The following is a 23737-nucleotide window of genomic DNA, read 5'->3' on the forward strand; positions in this document are numbered from 1 at the left end:
TTGCATCAGATATGAGCGCTGACGTGTGCATGCGTGCGTGCGCGTATGTGTGTGTGTGTGTGTTGCCTTTTAGTGTGCGTAGCTGGAAGACTGCTCTTGTAGCAACACATCCCCCATCACAACATGGCAGTCATAAGTTAAACACATGTTCTCACTCAAGTCATCCCTATCGCATGCACTGAACCTGTAGCCATCCTAATGATGATGATGATGATGATGATTATGATGTCCGTGTTGATGAAATGTCTTGTGTATAATTTTTTTTTGTTTTGTTTTGGGTGAGAGTTGAGTGTGTGAATGCCTGTGTTTCCTTTGGTGGAGGTTCTTAAGTTGAAAGTTAAGAGTCCTTTAGAAGTGTGTTCTAATCCTTTCGTTGAGGGTCTAGTGATCCGTCAAAACTGGGAGAGAAATGTCCCTCTGGCTCCACTTAATGTTTTCTCCATTCTACGTCTTGGCTGTTTGACATCCCAAGCATGTTGACCTACCAGTGGTGTAAACGTTAAATGATGTCGATCATTTCTGGCGATTTCTTTTGTTGTTACGTCAGAATTATATATGCCAAGAAAAGGGCTATGGTTTCATAGGTCAGGGATTTTGTTTATATATTTATTTGGGATGTTTTTAATCTCCCATTTGTAAGTAGGAAATGTATCAATTCTAAAGTGTATAACATGAGTTGTTGATATTGACATAACAATGCACGTCATGTAAATCTTGGCATCAAGAAAATCTTTTTCCAGTTGCTTTAAAGCCTGACGTCCAGTCTTGTGTAGGTGCTTTTTTTGTAAGCTTCCTTTATTAACTCTTACTCTTATTAGATCTTACTTACTTAGCTTTTCCCTAGTTGTTGCTGTCCAATGCTCTTATGTAAGCGTTGACCTCAGTCAAAGAATAGAGTTGAGATTGTTCTCTTATTCGAGACCTCCTGGTGTGAGTCCTGTATATTTGTGTGTGTGTGTGTGAGTGTGAGCGTGCGAGTGCATGTGTGTAAGGATGTTTTTTGTACGTGTGTGTGTATAAATTGACTTGTGAAGCCTCTTTCCATGCACACTTCCCCAGCTGTTCGCCTGTATTTGTGTGTGTGTGTGTCGTTGCCGCCCCTTCAGGCCTGCAAGCCCCATCAGAACCAGGAGGGCCAGAACGCGGCCCACTCCCTGCCGCTCCACGCCACCGCCGGCCCGGCGGACGAGCTGTCCAGCCCCGCCAAGAGGAAGAGGACGGCGAGCCCAGCCAAGGTACGCAGCCGGGGGGGGGGGGCCCAGATCGCCCGCCGTTAGCGCAAGATGGAGGGGAGGGTTTGGTGGGGAGAGGAGAAGAGAGGAGAGTCTGTGTCTTAGCGGGCGACACATTTAGGAGTGTGGGAGTCGTCCAGCAATGAGATGGTTGCTGGGTTGTTTCCAGCGTCTCCTGACCACATGTCGAAGTGTCCTTGAGCTCGACACTGAGCACCCAACGTCTCCCGATGAGCAGGTTGTCGCCTTGCTTGGCAGCCTCCACCGTCTGTGTGTGTGTGTGTGTGTTTGTGTGTGTGAGTGGATGAATCTGTGGCAGTAATCTATTAAGTGCTTAGAGTGCTCTGTAGAGTGGGAAAAAGGCACACAAAAAATGCATTTACGTGCACATTTATGCAGTTATCTGTATTGCAAAGCATGAATCTGTAAAGCATGTATTGGCATTCGATGTCCTACATTTTAAGGGCTTTTAAACCTTAACTATCGAGGTTTCTTGCTCTCACGGTAGAATTCTTGGACGCACAATTACTGGTTAGCACATGGGACATGGTAGAGGGGCAGGTGTAGGTAGCATGTTTGAGTGTTTCGAAACTCCTACACTGCTGGCGTCTACTCGACGACCCCATACTGTGATTCACATAGAACTTGGTGTTTTCTGAACCCAATTTTCTGAATTTCTCACCCCAATTTATATATGCTGTAGAAATAGATGTAGTCATCATCCTGGTAGCAATTTGTAGTCCTTTTATTTAATGTTGTCTTGAGTCCATAAGGAAACAGTTGATATATAAATCGCTAACCAACTCTCCCTCTTCCTCTCATTCTCTTTCTCCTCTTTCTTTACACCCCCCCCCCCCCCCCCACACACACACACACACCCCAACTGTAAATACAGAATTCTCCGGATTCCTGGGCAAACAACCCAATACAACAGCAAAACCCCAACTGGTACTTGACGCCGCAGAAGTTGCAGGTTTGATTGCGTTTTTCCTTTTTTTTTCGTGGCTATTTATTAATTTTATGTTCCCTGCAAGTGATTTGTGTGTCTCCTACTCGGAGTAAATTTTCCCTGTCACACACATGAACTCCCTAGTGTATGATCACATGACCTGAGCTCTAGACCAGCTGGTCTTAAAGGGGTACGGCACACTGTTCGCCCCTGCATGGAAAAGTGGGGAAACGCACACCTACGGAGATTGCGACCTGCTTTGTGTCAGTGTAGAAAGGCTGCAAGTGTCTATTTTTATTTTATTTTAATTTGATGTCCTAACTTTAACTCAAGATTTTGTGACTGTCATGGGAATGTCATTGAAATAGTTAATTGAAAAAAAAGTTCTGAAATGTTAGCATGGAAATGGTTGGGGTAGCTGTGGATAAGTTGTCTGATTGCATCTGTGAGCAGTTTTTGCACCTTTTGTCATTATGTGGGCTTATTTGTTGATTTGCCCAGGTGTGTTTTTGCCGTTTCCTGCTATTGGGCTAACGTTAATACTTAGCACCCAGGGCCGCCCTGTGAGTGATGAGACAAGCAGATGGATGATGTGGGGCGTGGGGGACGGTTGTCTTAAGCACATCCTTCATGTCTTGACGTGTCGTCGTTTCTCTCATGCTCTCTCCGCAGCTCCTGGACCAGTTGCGGGCGAACCGGGCGAGCCTGAAGCCGGCTCAGCTGCAGATGCTGGAGCAGCTGGAGGCTCAGTGCGCCCTCATGCAGCAGCACCAGCAGCAGGTACGGTGGCCTGTTAGCCTCCATTTGCTCCATTGGCTCTGTCCCCCCCTAGTCCCCTATTCCTGTTACGTGTTGTCCATATTTCGCTGCTCTGCATACCTGACTCAGCTCTCAGTCCAGCCTCTCATCTCCGCACAGGTGTCAGGCCTTTCGCCAGTTAGCTTTTGTAGCGTTTCCCAGGCCTGTTTCTGAGACCCTGGGGCGTCCTTGATCTGCCAGGGGTGCTGACCCCTGGACTAGTCTTCTGGGCTCAGCTGATATGCGTCCCTTTGGCCCAAATGAACTGTGTGACTGTGTAACTGTCGTTTTGGTTTCTGGATGCTGTGCATTTTTGTGTATTACATTTAGCCATTAAGATGTCTGCAAGCACTTTGAACAATAGCCAAAACCAATACTTGAACATTTATGCATGCTTGACATAGTTGAGAAATATTTATGATGCTTTGTTTCCCAAATGGACTGTGTGACTCGTGGTAACGTGTAGTGGAAGCGGTTTTGGGGGGGATGAAAAGACTGTCCATAGGATTTATCTTGGAAAGGCTTGCTAGAATATCGCTTTTTTCACAGGAGAGGTCTAAACTTTGCTGAAAATGTTGGTATTGCATGACATGACTGGACTTGGTAGTAGTAGAGGACTAAAACTGCAGCATCCACTTCTGTTGGGTGTCAAGCTAAGGCAGGCTGATTGGCTCATTGGCCCATATGTGACCTTCCACGGCGAAATCATTCACAATGTCCAAATTTTCAAAATCAAAGTTATTACGTTTTCAGGAAGGGGCATAATCAACCTTCAAAACGATACCTATATCTAATGAATTGAACGTCATATTACTGAAATATAAACATTCAAAGGAGTTGAGTTCATCCTGTCATGCCAATAGAAAAACGGAGAAATCTGCCTCTGAAGTTAACCGTCGGCTCAACACTCACGAACGCTTTGTAAGGTCGCCGCTATTACAAGATTTACGGTACTTGTATCAACGACACAGCACACGGATGGCTTGGTGGTTGTCAATGAGTGCAATTACCGTAAATATTGGAATAGAGCGGCAAAAACGAGACGCCTCTAACTTCCTGCTTCCTCTAACTTTCTCACCTCAACAAACTCATGTTTTTAGACTACAAAAGGTCAGTTTTTCGGCGAAATGTATTCATGGCCGTACAGTGTAGACCTCCCACTGTTTCAAAACACTTACAAAAAAAATTCCACGATTTTAGCACAAGTGACATAAATGGCCATTTTTCTCAGAAACGCCTGTTGCGACAAGCGACTGGTTTTGCCGTGGAACGACACATATGTGTATGCTTGCACAGACCTCTGCTGCCACACTAAAGGCTAACTAGAAAGTGGCATCTTCGTATTTTAGAACTGTTAGTGTCATTATAGATTTAAAGGCTTGGTTTTCTTCTTTTAAAAAAAATAATTTAAAAAAATCTTTCATGGGGTTTGGTCATTGGGATCAGATTTTCACACCAGAGACGGCCCAAGGCCCTCTTGGGGTCATGCAGTATAAGTACCCTTTAATTGAGCATGTAGACTTTTTTTTGCACCATAACGCAAAGGCTGTCCTCAGGAAGTAGTTTGATTCCAACCAATTAAAAGCCTCCTTCAAAGACTGATGAAAAGCAGATCTAAATGATGGTGTGCAAATGTCAGCGGTTGCCCTTGCCGTGCCGCACCCCTGACCGCTGAATCGGCTGCATATTTGTTATCTATTTCTGTTACCGGCACAAACGAACGCAAATCAGTTTTTATCAACACAATTAAGCTCTTTCTTTATTGTGAATCTATGTATGATTGCGTACTTATAAACCTACTTGTAGGTCTACTGTGAGTTCATGTTGCAGCGTCTAAGTTGAACTTGGACTATAGCGCTAACCACACACACGGCACACAGTCAGTCAGTCACACATACACACACACACACAGAGAGAGGGAGAGAGACACAGACACAGACACTCTTTCCCCTCTGTCAGACGAATGCAATCCAGGTCCATGCTGAGCAGCGGCCCTGTATAGCCTCCAGTGCTTTAGTCTGAGTGCACAGCAGCAGCCACAGCAAAGGTCTGGGCCACTGGTGCCAGAGTGGAGCTCTGCGAAGGTCACTGGCAAACGCCACACAGGGTTCCACAATGTCCTCTAAAAGAAGCAGAGGGAAAATTCAGTGCAACGCAGACGGATAGGGATGTGCGGGGCTTTTTTTGTTGTTGTGTGTTGTGTGTGTGTGCACCTCGTAATCTTTTCCCCCGCGAGAATGTTAACTACTCGGGACCGAGCTTTTGTGGGAAAGATAAATAGAATTCCGCTCGAATATTTGCTCATTCCTGTCGTGGCCGTTTCTGGCTTTCAGGCGCTGTTAATGCTTTACACACACTGCTGGCGTGTGAGAGGGGGAGAAGGGGAGATGGGGGTTGTGGTATGACGGGAGCAAAACGAGCTGGTGTTGTACAAGGAAATACACTTGTGCACACGTACGCACGCACGCACAAGCACCTGTAAAACAGAAAACGAAGCCTGTGATTGACAGGAATGGGAAGAATGATGAGCATTCCTGTTGGATTCTGTTCATCTTTCCACTCAACTTGCGCTATGGTTCAAAAGTTTGGGGTCAGTTAGGAATGTCCTTGTTTTTGAGGGGAAAGCTGTTAAAGTGACAACAAATCGATCAGAAATGCTTTGTAGACATTGTGTTGAGTGTTGCAGCAGGAAATGACTGTTTTTGTAATGCAACATGCACATGAGCGTACTGTGCTCCACATTTCACAGAAGAGCCTTAACTGCCTTTAATCAAAGTAGGAAGAGGAGAGGGGGTCCAGTGCACGACTGAACAGGGCCACAATCTCATTAGCGTCTAGTTTGAGAAACCAATGTCTCACAGGCACTAAATTAGCTTTAAATATTAGCTGCAGAACACCAGTGTCAATGGCAACCGAAGAGGAGGTGACTTTAGGATGCTGCCTGAGATTTTTTAAAAAGTGATATGATGCTGGCCAATTTAAAAAAAAAAAAAAAAAAAAAGATTAAGATTAAGATGGCAGATTAACACAGGCAGTTGACAGGAAGGTTTGGGTAAAGAATGTGTTAATGGACAGACAAATCTTAAGATGTTGATCAAAAATAAGAATGTTGGGGAGACGCAGATCAAATGGAAGTGTTGATTCCATGTGTTAAGCAACGGTGGAGGGAGTGTAATGGTTTGGTAATGCTTTGGCGGTGCTAAAGTGGGTACTCTGTACAGAATATAAGGAGTGTTGAAGAAATAAGGTTATCACTGCTGTTTGTTAGACCATGGCACACCCTGTGGACGGCACATGGTCAGAGCTAGTTTCTGCCAGAAAGAGCAGTGACCCAAGAACACAGCTCCACACTATGCAAGAACCATGTGGGCAAGAAGCAGTCAGCAGGTCTTCGCTCGACAATGTAGCCTGGGAGTATCCATACAAACCCTTGCCAAATGTTGGATTTGCTCTGTCTGGCTAAGAGGCCATTGAGGTCCATTTTCAACGTTCCTAAATCACAGGTATGCAAATACAATCGATAGTCCAGCATGGGCGTGTATTTCTTTGGAAGTGAGTAAACAACAGCGTTTAAAACCTTTTGTTTACAAGATAGCTGCACTTCTGAAACGATTTGGTAGTGGAGTTTAATGCACCAATTTCAGCTTAGTTGAACTGGAAGTCGGAAGTCAGCGAGTCTTTGCCAGACCCACTCTCAATTGCCAAGGGTCTGGTGTGGAATGGACTTTTTGTGAGTGACCCCAAACTATCGAACAGCGGTGTAGCTCTCACGCCGCTCATCCCGTTCGCGTTCATTTTACTCCTTGGGCCTCTTTCCAGCCCGTGGATTAATGTGCGCAAGTTCGTCAGTCCAGCAGGGAGTTTTCCACATTAGTCCCGGGCTAAACGAGAGCTTCAGTGTCTAGGGGTTAATCAGTGGACCGCAAACTGAGGTGCGTTCAAATTGGGCAAACAGTGGCGGAACGTTTGTGGTGAACATGTTTTCTTTGAACAGTTCAATTTGAATGATTTGGTGATTTGAACATTCCATTCGAACGGTAATTGCATTGTTAGCTTCATCAACCTCACGTCCCGTTCCACTGTATGTTCACTGTATGTTGTTCACGGAGAACAACCTCCTCAGATTGTTTGAGATTGTTTGCGAACGTTCGCCTATGTTTGTAAATTTGAATGCACCTCTGGTCTAATAACTGGTGATGGATTGCATTGGTGTGTTGACCAATTCATTAACGCTGACATTTCTGTTCTTGTTTGTCCCCCTTCCTCTGTCCCCCCCCCCCCCCCCCCAGATGAGACAGAACGCTGCTGGTCAGATGCGCCCCTCTCTTCCCAACGGCCCCTCGTCTGACCCCTCCCTGCCCGCCGGCGCCCCCGGCCACCCGCACCCCATCCTCTCCCGGACCCCCTCTTCTTCCTCCTCCTCTTCCTGCTCCGTCCCGGCCGGCCCCACGGCCAACGGGCCCTTCCCCTCCAGCCCCGCGCCTCTCGGGGTCGGAGGCGGGACCGACGGCACGTCTGCGGCCAATAATCATGCGGCGGGGGCGGGCCCAGGCAGCAACGGAAACGTGCCTTACCTGCAGCCACACGCGCTACCTCACAACCGCACAACCCCCACCAGCACTGCAGACGAAGCCTGGAAGCACCAACGCGTCAACGCCACTCAGGTAAGGGCCCGCCGCAGGTGTACAAGCCTTTTAGCTTCAGAACAAACTCAAAGTCTTGAGTTGGGCTACTTTGATGTTATGCAAAATATGCATTATTTTAATGAGGTGGGTGTGGTGTGAATGTTGGATAATTGTTGAATAATAGTTTTATATTTTAAATGATAATTGAAAAGTTATTTTAGATTCTGCCCTATAGACTTATGTAGGAACTTGTAGACGTTGTCGGTGCTGGTACAGCATAATGGTTCGTTTTACTTCAAGAAAAGGAAACCAACGTGCACCCTTTTTTTGCACATACACACACTGTTGTACACGCACATGTACATGCATGTGTGTAATGTAACTGTAACTGTTTGAGCATTGCTGTGGTGAGAGGAGGCATACGGGTCCATGTTAGATGCTCACCTCCATGCAGAAGATATAGCCCTCTTACACTTGATGAGCTTGTGTTAAGGTGTGCACCAATGTGTGAGAAGTGTGGTCTTGCTCGCTTTCTCTCTTGCACTTTCTTGCTCTCTCTCTCTCTTTCTCTCTTGCTCACGCTCTCTGTCTCTTGCTCTTTCTTGCTCTCTCTCTCTCTCTCTCTCTCTCTCTCTCTCTCTCTCTCTCTCTCTCTCTCTCTCTCTCTCTCTTTCGCTCTCGCTCACGCCCTCTGTCTCACTCTCTCTCTCTTACACAAGACTCTAATTGAAACACTATGCACAGGTGGTGGGGCAGCTATACATGCACTCTGTTGTTTGTAAGTGCATCTCAGACTGACAAGTTTGACACACACACACACACACACACACACACACACACACACACACACACACACACACACACTGTTCTGGTGCACATCACAAGGCTTTTCCGCAGGCTTTTGTGTGTGCTCTAATGAATACACGTGAGGCACGGTGCAGGCTGCTGCGCGCTCCAAATGAAAAAGCTTTTTAGCATGATTGCACAGCTTCAATTTATTGCCTGCCTCTTTTGGAGAGACCTTTCAGTCTCTCTTTGTTTTTTGAGCGGAGCATATGCTAATTAAATTAGCGGGAGACTTGCCAGCCTCCCTCCTAATGCAAAATGTATATTCCGATTATACCACTTACTTAAAAAGCCTCCGTTGCTGGCCTTTGTGCTTGTTGAAAACGGCTTCTTCAGAGCGCCACAGAGGGTTTTTTTACGAAGCAATTTAAGTTCTTAGAAGAATTGGTTGCCTTTTTTTTTTTTTTTTTTTTTTTTTTTTTTTGCAGTTTTTCTAAGTCAATGAAGAACAAAAAAAAAATCAGATGGGCAGTGCGAAGACATAGGAAAGCAGTTCTGTTGTTTGCACAGTGGACGGTGCTGTTGTGGCGTTACATGAAGCTCTTTTGGAATTAGGAATAAAGTATTTCTTGTCTTATACATTTGTTTGTTTGTGTGCTGTTCTGTTCAGAACCCAAGTTACTCACCTGAGCGTTCTCTTTTGCTTTCCTCACCGCAGGGGCTTCACAAAGGTCCAGGTTCTCATTCGGCAGGTCCTAATGGCGAACAGCCTTTCTCTTCCTCTGGGGTCCTCTCGCCCCAGTCTTCTCATCCCGTAGCCCCCGGTGCTACCCCTGCCCCTGGCCATGCCACCCCCAATCAGGAGGCCCTGGAGCACAGTGGCACTGCCCCGTCCTCCTCCTCCGCATCCACCGCCGCCGCCACCACCCACAATCACATGACCACCCCCAACAGCACCAACGCGCCCCTGACTCTCCCGGCACCTCCCCCTCCCCCTACCGCCACCGCTGCCACCCCGCACTCTGCTACCTCAGGTGGACCGCCGGGCACGGGCCAGACCAAAGAGGGCGCGCCATCAGGGAACGGGCATCCGGGCACAGGGGCGCCCCAGAGCGGCGGCGGCGGCGGGAGCGGCAATGGCAACGGCGGTAACGTCGGCCCCAGCTCGGCGGCGGAGGGACTCCCTAATCACGTCCCCCCTCAGCAGTCGTCGTCCGCGCCGTCCACCGCCGCCTCCTCCTCCTCGGCCGCTACCGGCTCCCCCCAGCAGGGGGCCTCGGCCAGCCCAGACAATCCTCAGCTCTCTGCCTTGTTAATGGGAAAAGCCAACAGTAATAACAGTAATACTCCGGGCGAGGCAGGCAAGGCGCAGGTCAACCACGTGACGTCGGCCGCCACGGGCACGACGACGACGGGGGCGGCAGTGGCGGCGTCGGCATCTTCATCATCGCTATCGTCTTCGGCGGCGGTTGCTCAGGGCAACTCGCTGGCATCCTCGCCCTGCTCGGCCATGTCCACGGCGTCGGCCTCGCCCGGCGGCCCCGGCGCCACCCCGACGTGCGCCACGCTCAACGGCCAGGGCCCCGAGCACACGCACAGTCCCCGCAGCACGCAGGAGGCTGGAGGAGGACGGCCACACAAGCCCCCGGCCCCCACCCTCGCGCCCTGGTCCTCCGTCTCCATCTACCCCAGCTCCAGCGAAGTCCTCAAGGCCTGCCGGTAAGACCTCACTCACTCACTTGATTCACTCATTCATTCACTCCACCTCATTCATTCATTCATTCATTCATTCACTCACTCACTCACTCACTTGATTCACTCACTCACTCGATTCACTCACTCGATTCACTCACTCAGTCACTCAGTCACTCAGTCACTCAGTCACTCAGTCACTCAGTCACTCAGTCACTCAGTCACTCACTCAGTCACTCACTCAGTCACTCACTCAAGGCTCTAGCACACTCCTCCGTCTGCGTCACGCGCACGCGGCACTGGACATTTGACGTGCGTCATTTTAGACGCATATAAGAGGCATACTCCAACGTCTGTGTCCTGAATGCGCGCCAGCCGATCAAGATTAGCGCCGGCGCACTACGAATTAACTGTGATACTCTAGGATGTGCGACCACTGAACTAAGGAAGAGCCAGGGAAGGAGTGTTCCACACTTAAATACACAAAAGATGCAGCTGTTAGATGAGGAGAAGCACCACTAGTACTTTCTCATGTTTGCTGAAAAGTTTGATGAGTTGGTTCTTCACATCTCTCCATTTATCATCCACCAGAACAGGCACAGCACACCACGCGTTGGCTAGCATTCCAAGTTACAGCTAAACTAATGGGTTAGCTTATGGCTAATGTGTATGAGAAATCCCATAGAGATGCTAACGGTTAGCATAATCGATAAAAGTATATATTTAGAGCGAACTTCAGTCCATTTACACAACTTGGATTACATAGGAGGTCTTTGTTTACAACTGACTATTAAAATACTCAAAGACTAATGTTTTGTCATCATATAACAACGTTAGCGTGTAGGAAACGCCAGTTTAAGTGTTCTTCTGTCTCTGTTTGCTGCGTTTTAAGCGTTATTTCTGTACGTGCTCCACCTACTGGAGCGGCGTCTTTACAGCAGTTCCGTTTCACACATGCGCAGTCTACGCGTGAAAGAGACGCGCGGTCTTAATTTTTGGTCGACTCAAAGACGCGACGCATGCCGTAAAAATTACGCAATTCTCGTCACGTGCTCACCAGTGCCGCGTGCGCGCGACGCAGACGCGCGACCATACTCGGGCCTTCAGTCACTCAGTCACTCAGTCACTCAGTCACTCAGTCACTCAGTCACTCAGTCACTCAGTCACTCAGTCACTCAGTCACTCAGTCACTCAGTCACTCAGTCACTCAGTCACTCCACCTCATTCACTCACTCACTCATTCACTCACTCACTCAACCACTTGATTCACTCATTCATTCACTCCACTTCATTCATTCACTCACTCACTTGATTCACTCATTCATTCATTCATTCATTCACCTGCCTCACTCACTCACTCACTCACTCACTCACTCACACCTCACTCACTCTAGAGCAATGGTTCTTAAACGTTTTGTCTGTAGTCTGTTTTGGTGGGGTCACATACACTTACATTCCTGTCTGTATCTCATGAGACTGCAACTAATCAAATAGCCATTTCAATGATTATGAAAATACCATAATCAAAATGCTGCCAAGTTATGTGAATAATATTCGGAAATAAGTATCTGTTAACATTTAGAAAATGAGTAATGTTGAGTAGTTGTAATTGTTTTTGACAATATTGAAATCACAATTATTTTTTGCCATAATTGATCATCTCTAATCTCTCAAGAGCTCTAAAGCTCCACACACACACACACACACGTGCTCTCTGAGTCAGTCTACGGCTTTTTAGAGCGCCAGGTTATTGACCTGCAGGTGCGTTCACCTTCCATTGCATACACAATGGAGCCAGAGTGGCTTTTATAGTCCCGTATTGGTTGTGTGCTGCATGCCTGAGTGTTGGCGCGCTCTGTTCTCCTCAAGGCCGCACACTGATTTTGCAATCCGCACTCTTCCCGAAACGCTCCCTCAGTTCCACTTTGTTCAAACTGTGTCCTTCAGATGCCATTCAAAACCCTCCCGAACGCATTGCTTGTTAATGCCTGTTGCTGGCATAGTTTTCTGCCTTGTGAATTGTATTAATTAATTTATTATATTTACTTCAGCACTATGCCAAAAGATCTCTGCAAGGCCAGCCAGTTTCCTGCCCCTTGCCCCTCGTCTCTGTCTGTTTTTTTTTTTTTCTTTTTGAATGTGCGTTACGTAACAGTGGTTATTGTCAGGTTACTTACGAGTCGTTCTGTGCTTGGGTGCTGCAGACGCTCAGCTATTTCTCAGGGCCACTGAGCTGGCAGGCTGGGGCGGCCAGCCCTGTGTGTGTGTGTGTGTGTGTGTGTGTGGGTGTGTGTGTGGGTGTGTGTGTGTGTGTGTGTGTGTGTTGTGTACTCATGAGGACGTTTTTTTGGTGAAGTCCTGAAAGCCGGGGCAGAGAGCAGCAGAGGTGCAGGGCAGCTGCTTGCAGGTCTAAGTTGTACTCTCTCTCTCTCTCTCTCCCTCCCTCTCCCTCCCTCTCTCTCTCCCCCTCTCCCCCTCTCTCTCCTGCCTTCTTTTGCTCTCTTCCGTGAGTCTCTTTCTTCGTGTTGCGAGAACTCGGTCCTCTCCCTGGGCCTCCTTCTCTTCCGCCTGCTATTGCTCTCTTTCACTGTGCCGATCACCTACATTGAGGCCAACTTCCAGCTCTATTCATGCGGCCTATTGAGCGAGTTCAGTAATACGCTACCTCACCTGCCCACCGTTAATCCCTCTCCATTCTCCCTGTGCCGTTAGAATGTCTCCCACTGGCTGTGTGCATTAGGGCCTTTAGAAATGCACCTGTGTGTGTGTGTGTGTCTGTGTGTGTGTGTGTGTGTGTGTGTGTGTGTGGTTTCAGTCCTCCCATGTATTTAACATGTGGGTGTGTCTTACCGGTCAAAGCATTTGCAGGGCAAATATCTATTGCCCTGTGTGTGTGTGTGTGTGTGGTTTCCTAGGCCAGCTTCCTGTTTGCTGAAAATGTTATTAATCGTAGGTTCCGTAAGTGGCTTTGCCATCGGTGTGTGAACGGGTGAATGTGAGGCATGATATGTAAAGTGCTTTGGGTGCTCGCAGAAGCCGATAAAAGCGCTATATAAATGCAGTCCATTTACCATTTTGGTGTGTGTGAGTGAGTCGGGTCATAACGGTCGTTCCGTTCTTGTGGTATATGCCTCTCCTAATCTAAACACTGCCATAATCCCAAGGATTTTACCGGATTTCCCATTCGGCGTAACTTCAGAGGAGAAGTGTTTTGTGTGTGCCAATATGAGCTTCAGCAGCAATATAAGGTATACATGAGTTTCGTCAGGCCCCTTTCCACAGGTGCATTAATCAAGCACCATGCAGTCTGTGTTCATAATCTAGGTGCTTGATTTTATACACCTGTGGAACAGGGCCTAATGAAACCCATGAATACAACACTGGAGAACTTTGAGCTGGCTGCTGTTCTAATGCCACACTGCACTTGGCGTACCGGGTTATTACACCGGCATCATGTTTGTTAAAGACGGGATTGCGTTGTATTTCCGTTTTGGTAATGCTGCAGAACCTGGAGGTCATTGACTTGGTGGACTCATGCTCCTTCACTAAGCTGATTAGCATTCTGTTGCCCCTTCATGCGTAGAGTGTGTGTGTTATATTACGGCAACATTACGATGTAGACTTAAAATTGCGATGTTGCTGTTGTAACATGTCCACATGTCGGTAGAACGATGTGTTTGGGTCCCCTATGTGAGACGAAAGGACTTCCCTCTTGGTTGATGCGTATGTATTATTGGCCAGGCTGGCATTCTGTTGCCCCTGCATTGGTACAGCGATGTGCAAGTGCCCGTTGTTTGTGTTAGTGTAGTGACCTTTGCTGGGAAGCTGGTTTCCGTGGTAGCCCATGGCTGGAGGTACACACGCTCTTTCACTTGGGGATATTGGCATTTTGTTGCCCGTGCATTGATGGACCAACGTGTCCCTAGGGTCCAACTTCAGATTTCCCTCGCGTTACATCTGATTTGTAATGGCCCCTCGTATCTCTACTGCCCCTGAAAACCCCTCTCTCTGTTGTAAGTCTCACACGCTTGGCTTCAACAAGGTATCATTAGAGGTGAACTGAAATGACTCGTGACTGTGAAGGGCAGAAAAACTGACAACTGACCGGCCGATCAACTTCCCCCATCATGCGCTTGTACTTGCCCCGGGGCCAGTGTTTGTTGGACCCCGTGTCCCCGTGCTAGATGCGAGTTGTGTTTCCCCTTTGCTGGGCAGACTGGGTTTCTGTGCTGGACTGGTCTGACTGCGACTGGCTGGCTAGCTTCTACGGAGTCCCCTCATTGGGCCCGACTGGCTCAGGTGGGAGATGCTGATGGGGTGCGACAGAGCCACTGTGCAGAAAAAAAGCACATCCATCCCCTGTGGCTCCTGGCCTGCAGCCAACACGTGTGTGTATGTGTGCTACAAGACACACACACACACACACACACACACACACACACACACACACACACTGCATGCTGAGCTACCGGCAGACTTTTTCCCAAGCACAAATTCTCCGTTTTTTGCCGTGGTTGATATCATCATTATTAGCCTGGACCTATAAGCTGATTTTTCCCGTTCACTGTTAGCTTTCGGCATGTGATGTGTCGGGATTTCCTCCACCGTGTGTGTGTGTGTGTGTGTATGTGTGTGTGTGTGAGATGAATTATGCACGCATGTTAAAAGCATGCAGTGACATCTGCCAGTATCCATTTGGTTTGCTTACGGAGATACACTTGAGGTCTGGCAGCTTGTCCAGAAGTTGACTGACGGAGCACTGGGACCTCAGTGTTGGCTGGGTTCTGACCATATGGATCCGGCCTCTTAATTGTACACACTGTTCTTCACTGTAAATGCGTCTGTAAGGTGGGAGTTGGTCTGGTCAGTTAGCCCAATGGATTGTGGTCTAGAGGGTATTGCTGGAGACTCTTGCATACATTTGAGGAGTTCAGATGCGAAAGCCTCTAAACGCTGCTTCTGCCAAAAATGAGATAACTATGGTGAGTGAATGCTGTCCACACATAGTATAAATACGGCTAAATACCACTCTCTTCCTGGTCTCAGTGATTTGTTGGCTAAAACGTGTGGGTGCCTGACAAAAAATGCTCATTTAAAAGAAATGTCGTTTGACGGATTTAGAGGGTTTTGCATAGCAACTCTTCATTTCTTTTACATTTACTCCGTTAGCTTACACTTTTATCCAGAGCAACTTGCAGTGATTACTAATATGCTGAATAAACCTGGGCCTTTAGGTCAGCTTTTGCTCTGAAGGATTTGCTTGAACGTCCGTTATTCATGACCCTGAAGAGTACTGGTCATAGTTGTGTTTTGTTTGTTTGTTTGTTTGTTTTTGTCTGGTATCTGAGGGAGTCTTTGTGTCTGAGGCGCGCTTTGGAGTGGATTCCTCATCGCGCTCCTGTTCTGTGGTTATGTAACGGCTCTTTAAATCTTCCCCGGGCCTCTGCTGATCACTGTGTGCCGTGTCTTGTGTTTGTGCTCCTGCAGGAACCTGGGGAAGAACGGCCTGTCGAACAGCAGCATCCTGCTGGACAAGTGCCCCCCTCCCCGCGTGCCCTCGGCACCCTACCCTCCGCTGCCAAAGGACAAGCTCAACCCCCCCACCCCCAGTATTTACGTGAGTATAGCCACCACACACACACACACACACACACACACACACACACACACACACACACACACACACACACACACACACTCATGTGTCTTTCTGTTAATGAATCCTCTCACGGTGATGCTGGTTAGGCCTGTTCAATGAACTCGCGCTTGATGATGAATATGTGCATAGGACACATATATACACACACACACACACACACACACACACCAAACACAAGTTCACCAAATGTGGCACATTTCCAGGTTAGTGTACTCCGTAAACTCCCATCCCCCTGTTCTGAGTGCATGTTGTTTGTTTATAAACCAGGCTCCCCCTCCCTCTCTACTTACGGTCAATGAGTAACTCCAGCTAGCTTTCTCTCCAGTTAAATGTGCTTAGCAACTTTAAAAACCCCTCCTCTGTATTTGGGTGCATCGGCCCAACCCCCCATTCTCTTTGCTGTATTGATATAAGCACAACAGCGCCCCCAACAGGCACTCTCTCAGAAAGAGGCTGCAGGATTACTGTTGGATCGATACACCAGCGTTTTGTGTCGGCTAAGTGTGCCGTTGATTGGCGTGTTTTAGTTACTGCCTCGATGTGCAAGATTCTTTTTTCTCATGCGTCTGTCTGTGTGTGTGTGTGTGTAATGTATGTGTGCGCGCGTGTGTGTGTGTGTGTGTGTGTGTGTGTCTCCACAGTTGGAAAATAAGAGGGACGCCTTCTTCCCACCCCTGCACCAATTCTGCACCAACCCCACCAACCCAGTCACGGTCATACGGGGCCTAGCAGGAGCCCTCAAACTTGGTAAGTTCAGACTCTGTGTATGTGGTCTGTTTTTGCTCCAGTGTGACAGATATATTTTATGTGAACCATCAATTAGCATGTCTTTCACACCCATACAAACATTGACACTCGTGCTGTCACTGAAGCTTAAGCTATGAAAAACGCTTGTCGGTGTGATCTACTCGGTAAGCGAGAGTCTGGCTTTGCTGGAAAGCATTGGAGAATCTTTTTAAGCGCAGGCCGTCGTAGTCCCTAGTGGATGCGAGGTTTGGCTCTGCGCAAGTGTGTGTGCTTGCTGGCATGCTGTGTGTGGCTGGCTGTGTGTGTGTGGCTGTGTGTGCTCGCTTTGCTCTGTATGTGCGTGCTTTTTCTCTGCTGTGCTGTGCGCGTTCCCGTTTGTGTGTGTGTGTATGTGTGTGCGTGTCTGAGAGAGGGAGAGCTGTGTGGAGACGTACAGTGTGACAACAGCACCACCTGTAAGCAGATGGCGTTACTGCAGCAGGCTGGAGCTGGAGGAGAGGTGCAGTGTAGAGACTGTCCGGCCCGTTTCATTCTCCAGACTGTCGTCCGCCACAGCGCTGCTCTCACACCACCAGTCCACCTCTCCCTGGTGCAGGTCCACACACATTCTTCCGTTACACTCGCTTATGGGGCAGTAGGTTAGCGGAGCGAATTGACAGTTGATCCATTTTGACCATTGGAGGATTGGTAATGCTGTAAGAATTGAACTAGACTTTGAAGTTTGTCAACCTCCATGTTTTTTCTGGGTTGTGCTGGTAGTGGGCATTTTATTGGTCAACTCTGAGAAGAGAATGTACCACAGGATTCTGCCCTACGACAGAGCTAGCCAGAAACTGCTTATGGTTTTGCATCATAGCGGTGCCCTAAATGCTGTAGCGATTGCACAGGTAGAATGACGCACGATTGGAAGTCTAGGGCGATATATAACTGGGGTGGGGAAGAATGCCTCGTCTCTTAATTTCATGTGGAAATGTCAAGGTAGTTGGCCGTCCTATAGCACGGTCACGGCCCCTTAAAGGCTAAGCGCTGCTGCCGCCGGTGTTGCCCTGGTGCCTGTGGAGCAGGACTCCACAGCGCAACATTCTTCTGCCCTCAGGGAGCGCTCCTGGGTCAAACCGAGGCCAAGGCAGCGGGTTCTGCTGTTTTAAAATGGACAAATAAGGAACAAATAAATAGATGTGTGGGTGGGTGGGCTGGCTCATGGAGAAATAAAAAAAATCCCTAGTTTCTTATTTTCTCCCCCCTACTCCACCCCCTCCATTAAGTCTTTTTTTCCCCATTGCTCTCTGGCCGTAGATTGGAATTCCATGGTGTAAATGTACTCTGTTGTTGCACTAATTCATAGCTGAACTCCGGGTAATGGAAGTGGCCTTCCTTTCTCCATCTTCCTTTCTCTATCCCCCCCCCTCCTCCTCCTCCTCCTCCTCCTCCTCCTCCCTCTCCATCTCTCCCTTCTTCAGACCTGGGTCTGTTTTCCACGAAGACGCTGGTGGAGGCCAACCCCGAGCACCTGGTGGAGGTGCGGACGCAGCTGTCCCAGCCCACGGACGAGAACTGGGACCCCACGGGCACGCGCAAGATGTGGCGCTGCGAGAGCAGTCGCTCGCACACCACCATCGCCAAGTACGCCCAGTACCAGGCCTCGTCCTTCCAGGAGTCACTACGGGTCAGTGCTTTGTGTGTGTGTGTGCGTGTGTGTGTGTGTGTGTGCTCCGATCTAAGTACTATGCTTGCACTTAGAGGATGTACTTCTGTGAAATTCGTACAAGATATTGAGTGTAACTTCTAATTGAAGTCGTAATTATTTGTACAGAGCTGGTTTTGGCACGTTGACATATAGCAAGTTAGTTTAGTGTATGTGTGTAGGAGGAGGGGGTATACTCGCTTTTGTTCTCAGTTTGTCGTGCTATTTTGGTTCAGTGTAAATTTAATTGCTTGATTGGAAGCCATGTGAAGGTGTGATTCTCAGCCCATCTGTCTCAAGTGGTACAATGGTGGTACAATGGTGTTACAACTTCTCAGAGTAGAAGTGAAGACAAGGCTTCAAAATGAGGAGAAAAAACCTGAACCATCTCGTGCCTTTTCTATGGGGTGGGTTTGTGTGATTGTCAGCTGGCTTGGGGTTGTACCTGTGTCTAATGTGTGTGTGTGTGTGTGTGTGTGTGTGTGTGTGTGTGTGCGCGCGCCTGTATCAGGAGGAGAATGAGAAGAAAGGCCAGAAGGACCACTCGGACACAGAATCCGCCTCCACAGAGAAGTACGCTCCTATTCCCGCTCACAATGGAGCAGGACCCACACACACCAGTCTCAGTAGTAGTAAAGGGTTATTGACTGGATTTAAAATGGCGCATTGTACCTAAGAACCAGCACTGCCCCAGACCCATGTCCAAAACCATTCCAACCTATAGGCTGGCTGTTAAAAAAAAAAAAAAAAAAGTACAGTAATTTACTGCATATAAGCTGCATTGTATATAAGCCGCAGGACAGTGTTTTATGCAAGTTAAAAGAAACAAAACCATATTGATACTAGGCCTGTAGCGAGGAGTCGATGACGTCTACTAACCGACTTCAAGATATCGTCGACGTCATATTTTGGCATCGACATATCGCCAGAAGACGTGAGTCAAAAAAACAAAGCACTTGAGTCACAAAAATAAAACAAAACGAACAGTTCGCACTTCCTCAAGCCAAAAAAGCCCTGCACAAAGCCCTGAAAAACTGCTCGCCTGAGGTGGTCGAATGGGAATACTTACTTTAATTTCACGTTTGTGTAGTGTGTCGTGCAGCTTGAGCTGAGTGCACTTCGGTAGTGCTCGCTAACTATCCTAGCTCTCTGCAGTTTTTTCGTGCTTGTTGGGTTGGCAGTTTATGTTAGCTTGCCACTGGCAGCGAGTCAGCTGTGTATTGTATTTGTTAGCATGTATTATTGGCTGGAATGGCTAGCTGACGGCTGCATAAGGTGCTGTGTCCACCACAGCCGACGGCGACAATTTTCAATATAAAGTCTATGTAGCTCAGCGTTCACAGCGCTGAGCGCCCTCGGCGGAAAAAAGCTCTCTGCGCTGACGGCTATTTTAACTTCCATAGAAACAGAGCTGAGACTGTACAATAGTCAACATTGTTTAGCATTGAGTAATGTTTAGTCAAATTTGAATATAATATGGTAAAAATATTGTAGCTTTAGTCTTTCATTTAAAGATCTCCAGATGATTTCCGCCTGTATTATGTTTCCTGGATCATTACATTCAGGCATTCAAATGAAAATTTCATTAAAGCATATCAATGTGTTCTCCATTTGCCTACCAGAGTAGGCTATAATGCTTGCATGAGGGAAACATCCCAAAACAATAGCACCCATCTATAATTGTTGTTTTCAGAAGTAGGCTGTTTCTCATGCAACCATGCAAAAGCATCCCCATTTTTATTTTCTCGTAGTGGGCAACCCTACATTTAAGAGTAGATTTAAAATGTCCCACTGTCATAACTGTTGTTCCAATACACATTGATATTGTGTGTTCAGGACAAAGCAAATATTTTTATCCTGGTGATATTTGTATATACTATATTATTAAGAATTTTTATGGATACATTATGGTTTTTATTAATCGAAAAACAGAAAATTAATCGTTAGACTAATCGTCCAATTAGTCGTTAGATTAGTCGACTAATCGATAAAATAATCGCCCGATTAATCGTTTTAAAAATAATCGGTTACCCCCAGCCCTAATTGATACCATATTAACTGTCCCCGTGTATTAAAGGAGAATTCCGGTGTGATATTGACTTAAAGTGTGTTGAAATATGATACCGAGTGTGAGCGATTGTCTCAGAGCTGATCTCGACCCGTCAGCTGTTCTCCGAAACCCGGCGGTAGCTCAGCAATAGTCAACCAGGTTTTTAACGTTTGTGCCTCGGGCATCGAACTGCCGTGCAAATAAATCACTGTTTTACACCATTAATGAGGCTCAAAGTAGCTCCACACTTTATTGGTAGACTTCTGAGGGCCCTGACATTTAAAACGAGACATCGAGAACTTTGAAAAAGCACTGGTTGTTTACTTACATGACTGTTTATTCAGGCAGTCACTTTCGAAAGTTTACCGGTCGCAGCCATCTTGAATTTAGTCACGTGACTGATTCATGACTAGTGCACGCATAGACATAGCGATTACGTGAACCAGTCACGAATCAGTCACGTGACTAGATTCAAGATGGCTGCTACCGCTAAACTTTCGAAAGTGACTGCCTGAATAAACAGTCATGTAAGTAAACAACCAGTGCTTTTTCAAAGTTCTCGATGTCTCGTTTTAAATGTCAGGGCCCTCAGAAGTCTACCAATAAAGTGTGGAGCTACTTTGAGCCTCATTAATGGTGTAAAACAGTGGTTTATTTGCACGGCAGTTCGATGCCCGAGGCACAAACGTTAAAAACCTGGTTGACTATTGCTGAGCTACCGCCGGGTTTCGGAGAACAGCTGACGGGTCGAGATCAGCTCTGAGACAATCGCTCACACTCGGTATCATATTTCAACACACTTTAAGTCAATATCACACCGGAATTCTCCTTTAACCTCATAGCTGAAAAAATTTAGCAAAATCAATGTATAAGCCACGGCTAACAGTCGGGAAATGATGGTACACATGGATACAGCTAGTGACATTCTGATTAAGTAGATGTAATTATTTGTGACATTTAACTACATTTCCATCCGTGATATGTGAATCAAAGGTCATATATATGGCCATGTGTAACGTCCCCTCGGTCTCATGGTTGACTCGTTGTGTCCCTGCAGTATGATGAGGAGACGGAAAGGCCCCTTCAAGTACATCAAGTTTGGGACCAACATCGACCTGTCGGATGAAAAGAAGTAAGTGCCCCCACCCCTCCCATGTCTGCGGCTGTTGGGTTTCAGTTCTCGCTTGTCTAGCCAGCATCGAACCTGAATCATAGCTCTCTATTGTTGTCAGAATCGCTCTCCACATGATTGAGCTGTTTGGGCTCAATGAGAATAATTACATGGATGTGGGGGAAGGGCCTCACAAATTATGTTGTGTGTGTGTGTGTGTGTGGTGTGGTGTACTCTCAATCTTTATTCAAGGCTGCTGTAGACTAGTTAATTTGTCGACTTCACAAAGATATGAGCTAAAGGATGGGAATTAGAGATACACTCTCTTTTTTTGCTTACCTTCACAAAAGATGGCGATGTTCAGGAGTCTAGTCGCCTGCCTCAAATTGATCAGCGCTCTAGATAATCTGATGAGATTGCTGCAGCGCACCCCAAAATAAAGCTAGCTAACTCAGGACTCCTAGCATTGCCACAGGCTACAGTAAATACAGCATAAATGCAACCACTACCAGGCCTTTGACTAGCTGTAGACCAGAAACTACCGTGCATGTTACCCCCCTTGGATGTTGACCTTTGACCTCTTTGTTCAGGTGGAAGCCTCAGTTGGCGGAGCTGAGCAAGCTGCCGGCGTTCGCCAGAGTGGTGTCAGCTGGGAACCTGCTCAGCCACGTGGGCCACACCATCCTGGGCATGAACACCGTACAGCTCTACATGAAGGTGCCCGGCAGCAGGACGCCAGGTGAACGCAGCGTGCACACACACACACACACACACACACACACACACACACACACACACACACACGGAGAGAGTCCCCGTAATACTAGCTGTGACACACGTGTGCGTGCACAGAATTGCAGACAGACAGACGGACGCTGCACACGCACGCACACACACACACACACACACTCGGACACTGCCTGACTCACTCGCACTGTACACACAAATGTTTAGCATGTAGGTGTGTGTGTGACGGCTTGTCATCTGAGAATGCGCTGCGGACAAGCCAAACACTAGCAGTGCCGGCGGGTCCTAAGTGGTTCTGCGTGTACACACAGCATAGTACCCACATCCACTTAGCTAATCTGCAAATGAGTGTTATCTGGTGGAGGTCAAACAGTTGGTGTTGACTCCCACACTTTAGCACTTTTCTCTGTCTCACACACACACACACACACACGCACACACAGATTAGTATGAATGTCATAAAATTAGTCATAGAATGCCCGAAGTAACATTTAATAGCCACTTTAACTGATGTTGATATGAATAACAAAATGCTAATTACGCAACGCGTCTGTAAAGGCTTGATCGGTGGAGGTGCCGCTGACTGCCTGTTTTCTAGCCCTCGCTGACGTCGAGTTTCACTGATTTGCATTTTGGCTCTCTTTCCGCTCTCTTCCAGGGCACCAAGAGAACAACAACTTCTGTTCGGTGAACATCAACATCGGCCCAGGGGACTGTGAATGGTTCGCTGTGCCCGAGCCGTACTGGGGGGTCATGAACGAGTTCTGTGAAAAGTAAGACGACTCGATATTGCTGTGCTGTGTTGTGCTGTGTTGTGGTGTGGTGCAAGGCCTTGAGATATTGTACACTTGCAGTCTTTGCCACTGTGTTGTGCTGGACAATGGTTTTGCTATGCACTGGTGCTGTGCACCTTATGTGAACCGTCAGAACCGAGTGAACATGTGACTCGTAAATCCTGTTTTATTGTGGAGTCATTCTCCCGTGTTGGGTCACTCTGAAAATGTCACCGTTGTCCATGAAACCATGAAAAGACTTTGACTAGAAAAAACAACAAAAATGATCTGGAAGTCGTAATTTAGATGATTAAGTTTACTAGAAAAAAACATTAAATAACATAATTTAATATAAAACACAACAGGAACAATATAAACTTCCTCATGGGGTCGTGGTGGCCGAACCTGGAGGACCTGTACGAAGCGAACGTGCCCGTGTACCGCTTCATCCAGCGGCCGGGAGACCTGGTGTGGCTCAACACGGGCACCGTGCACTGGGTGCAGGCCATCGGCTGGTGCAACAACATCGCCTGGAACGTTGGGCCCCTGACTGGTAAGGCTGGCGTCAATCTATGCCCATTGCTAAAGGCAGAGAAGTTCTCCCCTAGACCATACATAGAGCTAGAACAAAAGGTTCTTTAAATCTGTGTGGAACTTTTGCCATACAAACGATACTGGCAAGACGTAAGGTCAGACACGAAGGACAACTACAAAGAGAAAGTCTGTACAGAACTGAGCGAGGTTAAAACTTTGCGGGAGGAACATTCTAACAGCAGGGATGTCAAAAATCTGAAATGCACCTGTATTCATTTTTTTCCCCCACAATGTGTTTTATAATTAGACAGCTCTTTTGTTGTCTGGATGTCTGTGTTAGAATCCTATTA

The 23737-nt window shown here is 47.4% G+C and overlaps 1 protein-coding gene across 6 annotated transcripts in view; it reads left to right on the forward strand.

Annotated features, from left to right (window-relative positions):
* The window catches only part of kdm6a (lysine (K)-specific demethylase 6A), a 70557-nt gene that overhangs the window by 41686 nt on the left and 5134 nt on the right, over nucleotides 1-23737 (forward strand). For all 6 annotated transcript variants that reach the window (XM_062534291.1, XM_062534293.1, XM_062534292.1 and 3 more), the window contains 13 exons: nucleotides 1107-1235; nucleotides 2128-2205; nucleotides 2854-2961; nucleotides 7269-7643; nucleotides 9109-10109; nucleotides 15570-15699; nucleotides 16383-16488; nucleotides 17949-18154; nucleotides 18684-18745; nucleotides 21280-21354; nucleotides 21924-22072; nucleotides 22739-22853; nucleotides 23219-23406. In XM_062534291.1, coding sequence (XP_062390275.1) covers nucleotides 1107-1235; nucleotides 2128-2205; nucleotides 2854-2961; nucleotides 7269-7643; nucleotides 9109-10109; nucleotides 15570-15699; nucleotides 16383-16488; nucleotides 17949-18154; nucleotides 18684-18745; nucleotides 21280-21354; nucleotides 21924-22072; nucleotides 22739-22853; nucleotides 23219-23406 — 2722 coding nt within the window. The remainder of the gene's footprint in view (nucleotides 1-1106; nucleotides 1236-2127; nucleotides 2206-2853; nucleotides 2962-7268; nucleotides 7644-9108; nucleotides 10110-15569; nucleotides 15700-16382; nucleotides 16489-17948; nucleotides 18155-18683; nucleotides 18746-21279; nucleotides 21355-21923; nucleotides 22073-22738; nucleotides 22854-23218; nucleotides 23407-23737) is intronic.

The sequence above is a fragment of the Sardina pilchardus genome, chromosome 4, assembly GCF_963854185.1.
Source record: "Sardina pilchardus chromosome 4, fSarPil1.1, whole genome shotgun sequence".
Lineage (NCBI taxonomy): Eukaryota > Metazoa > Chordata > Actinopteri > Clupeiformes > Clupeidae > Sardina > Sardina pilchardus.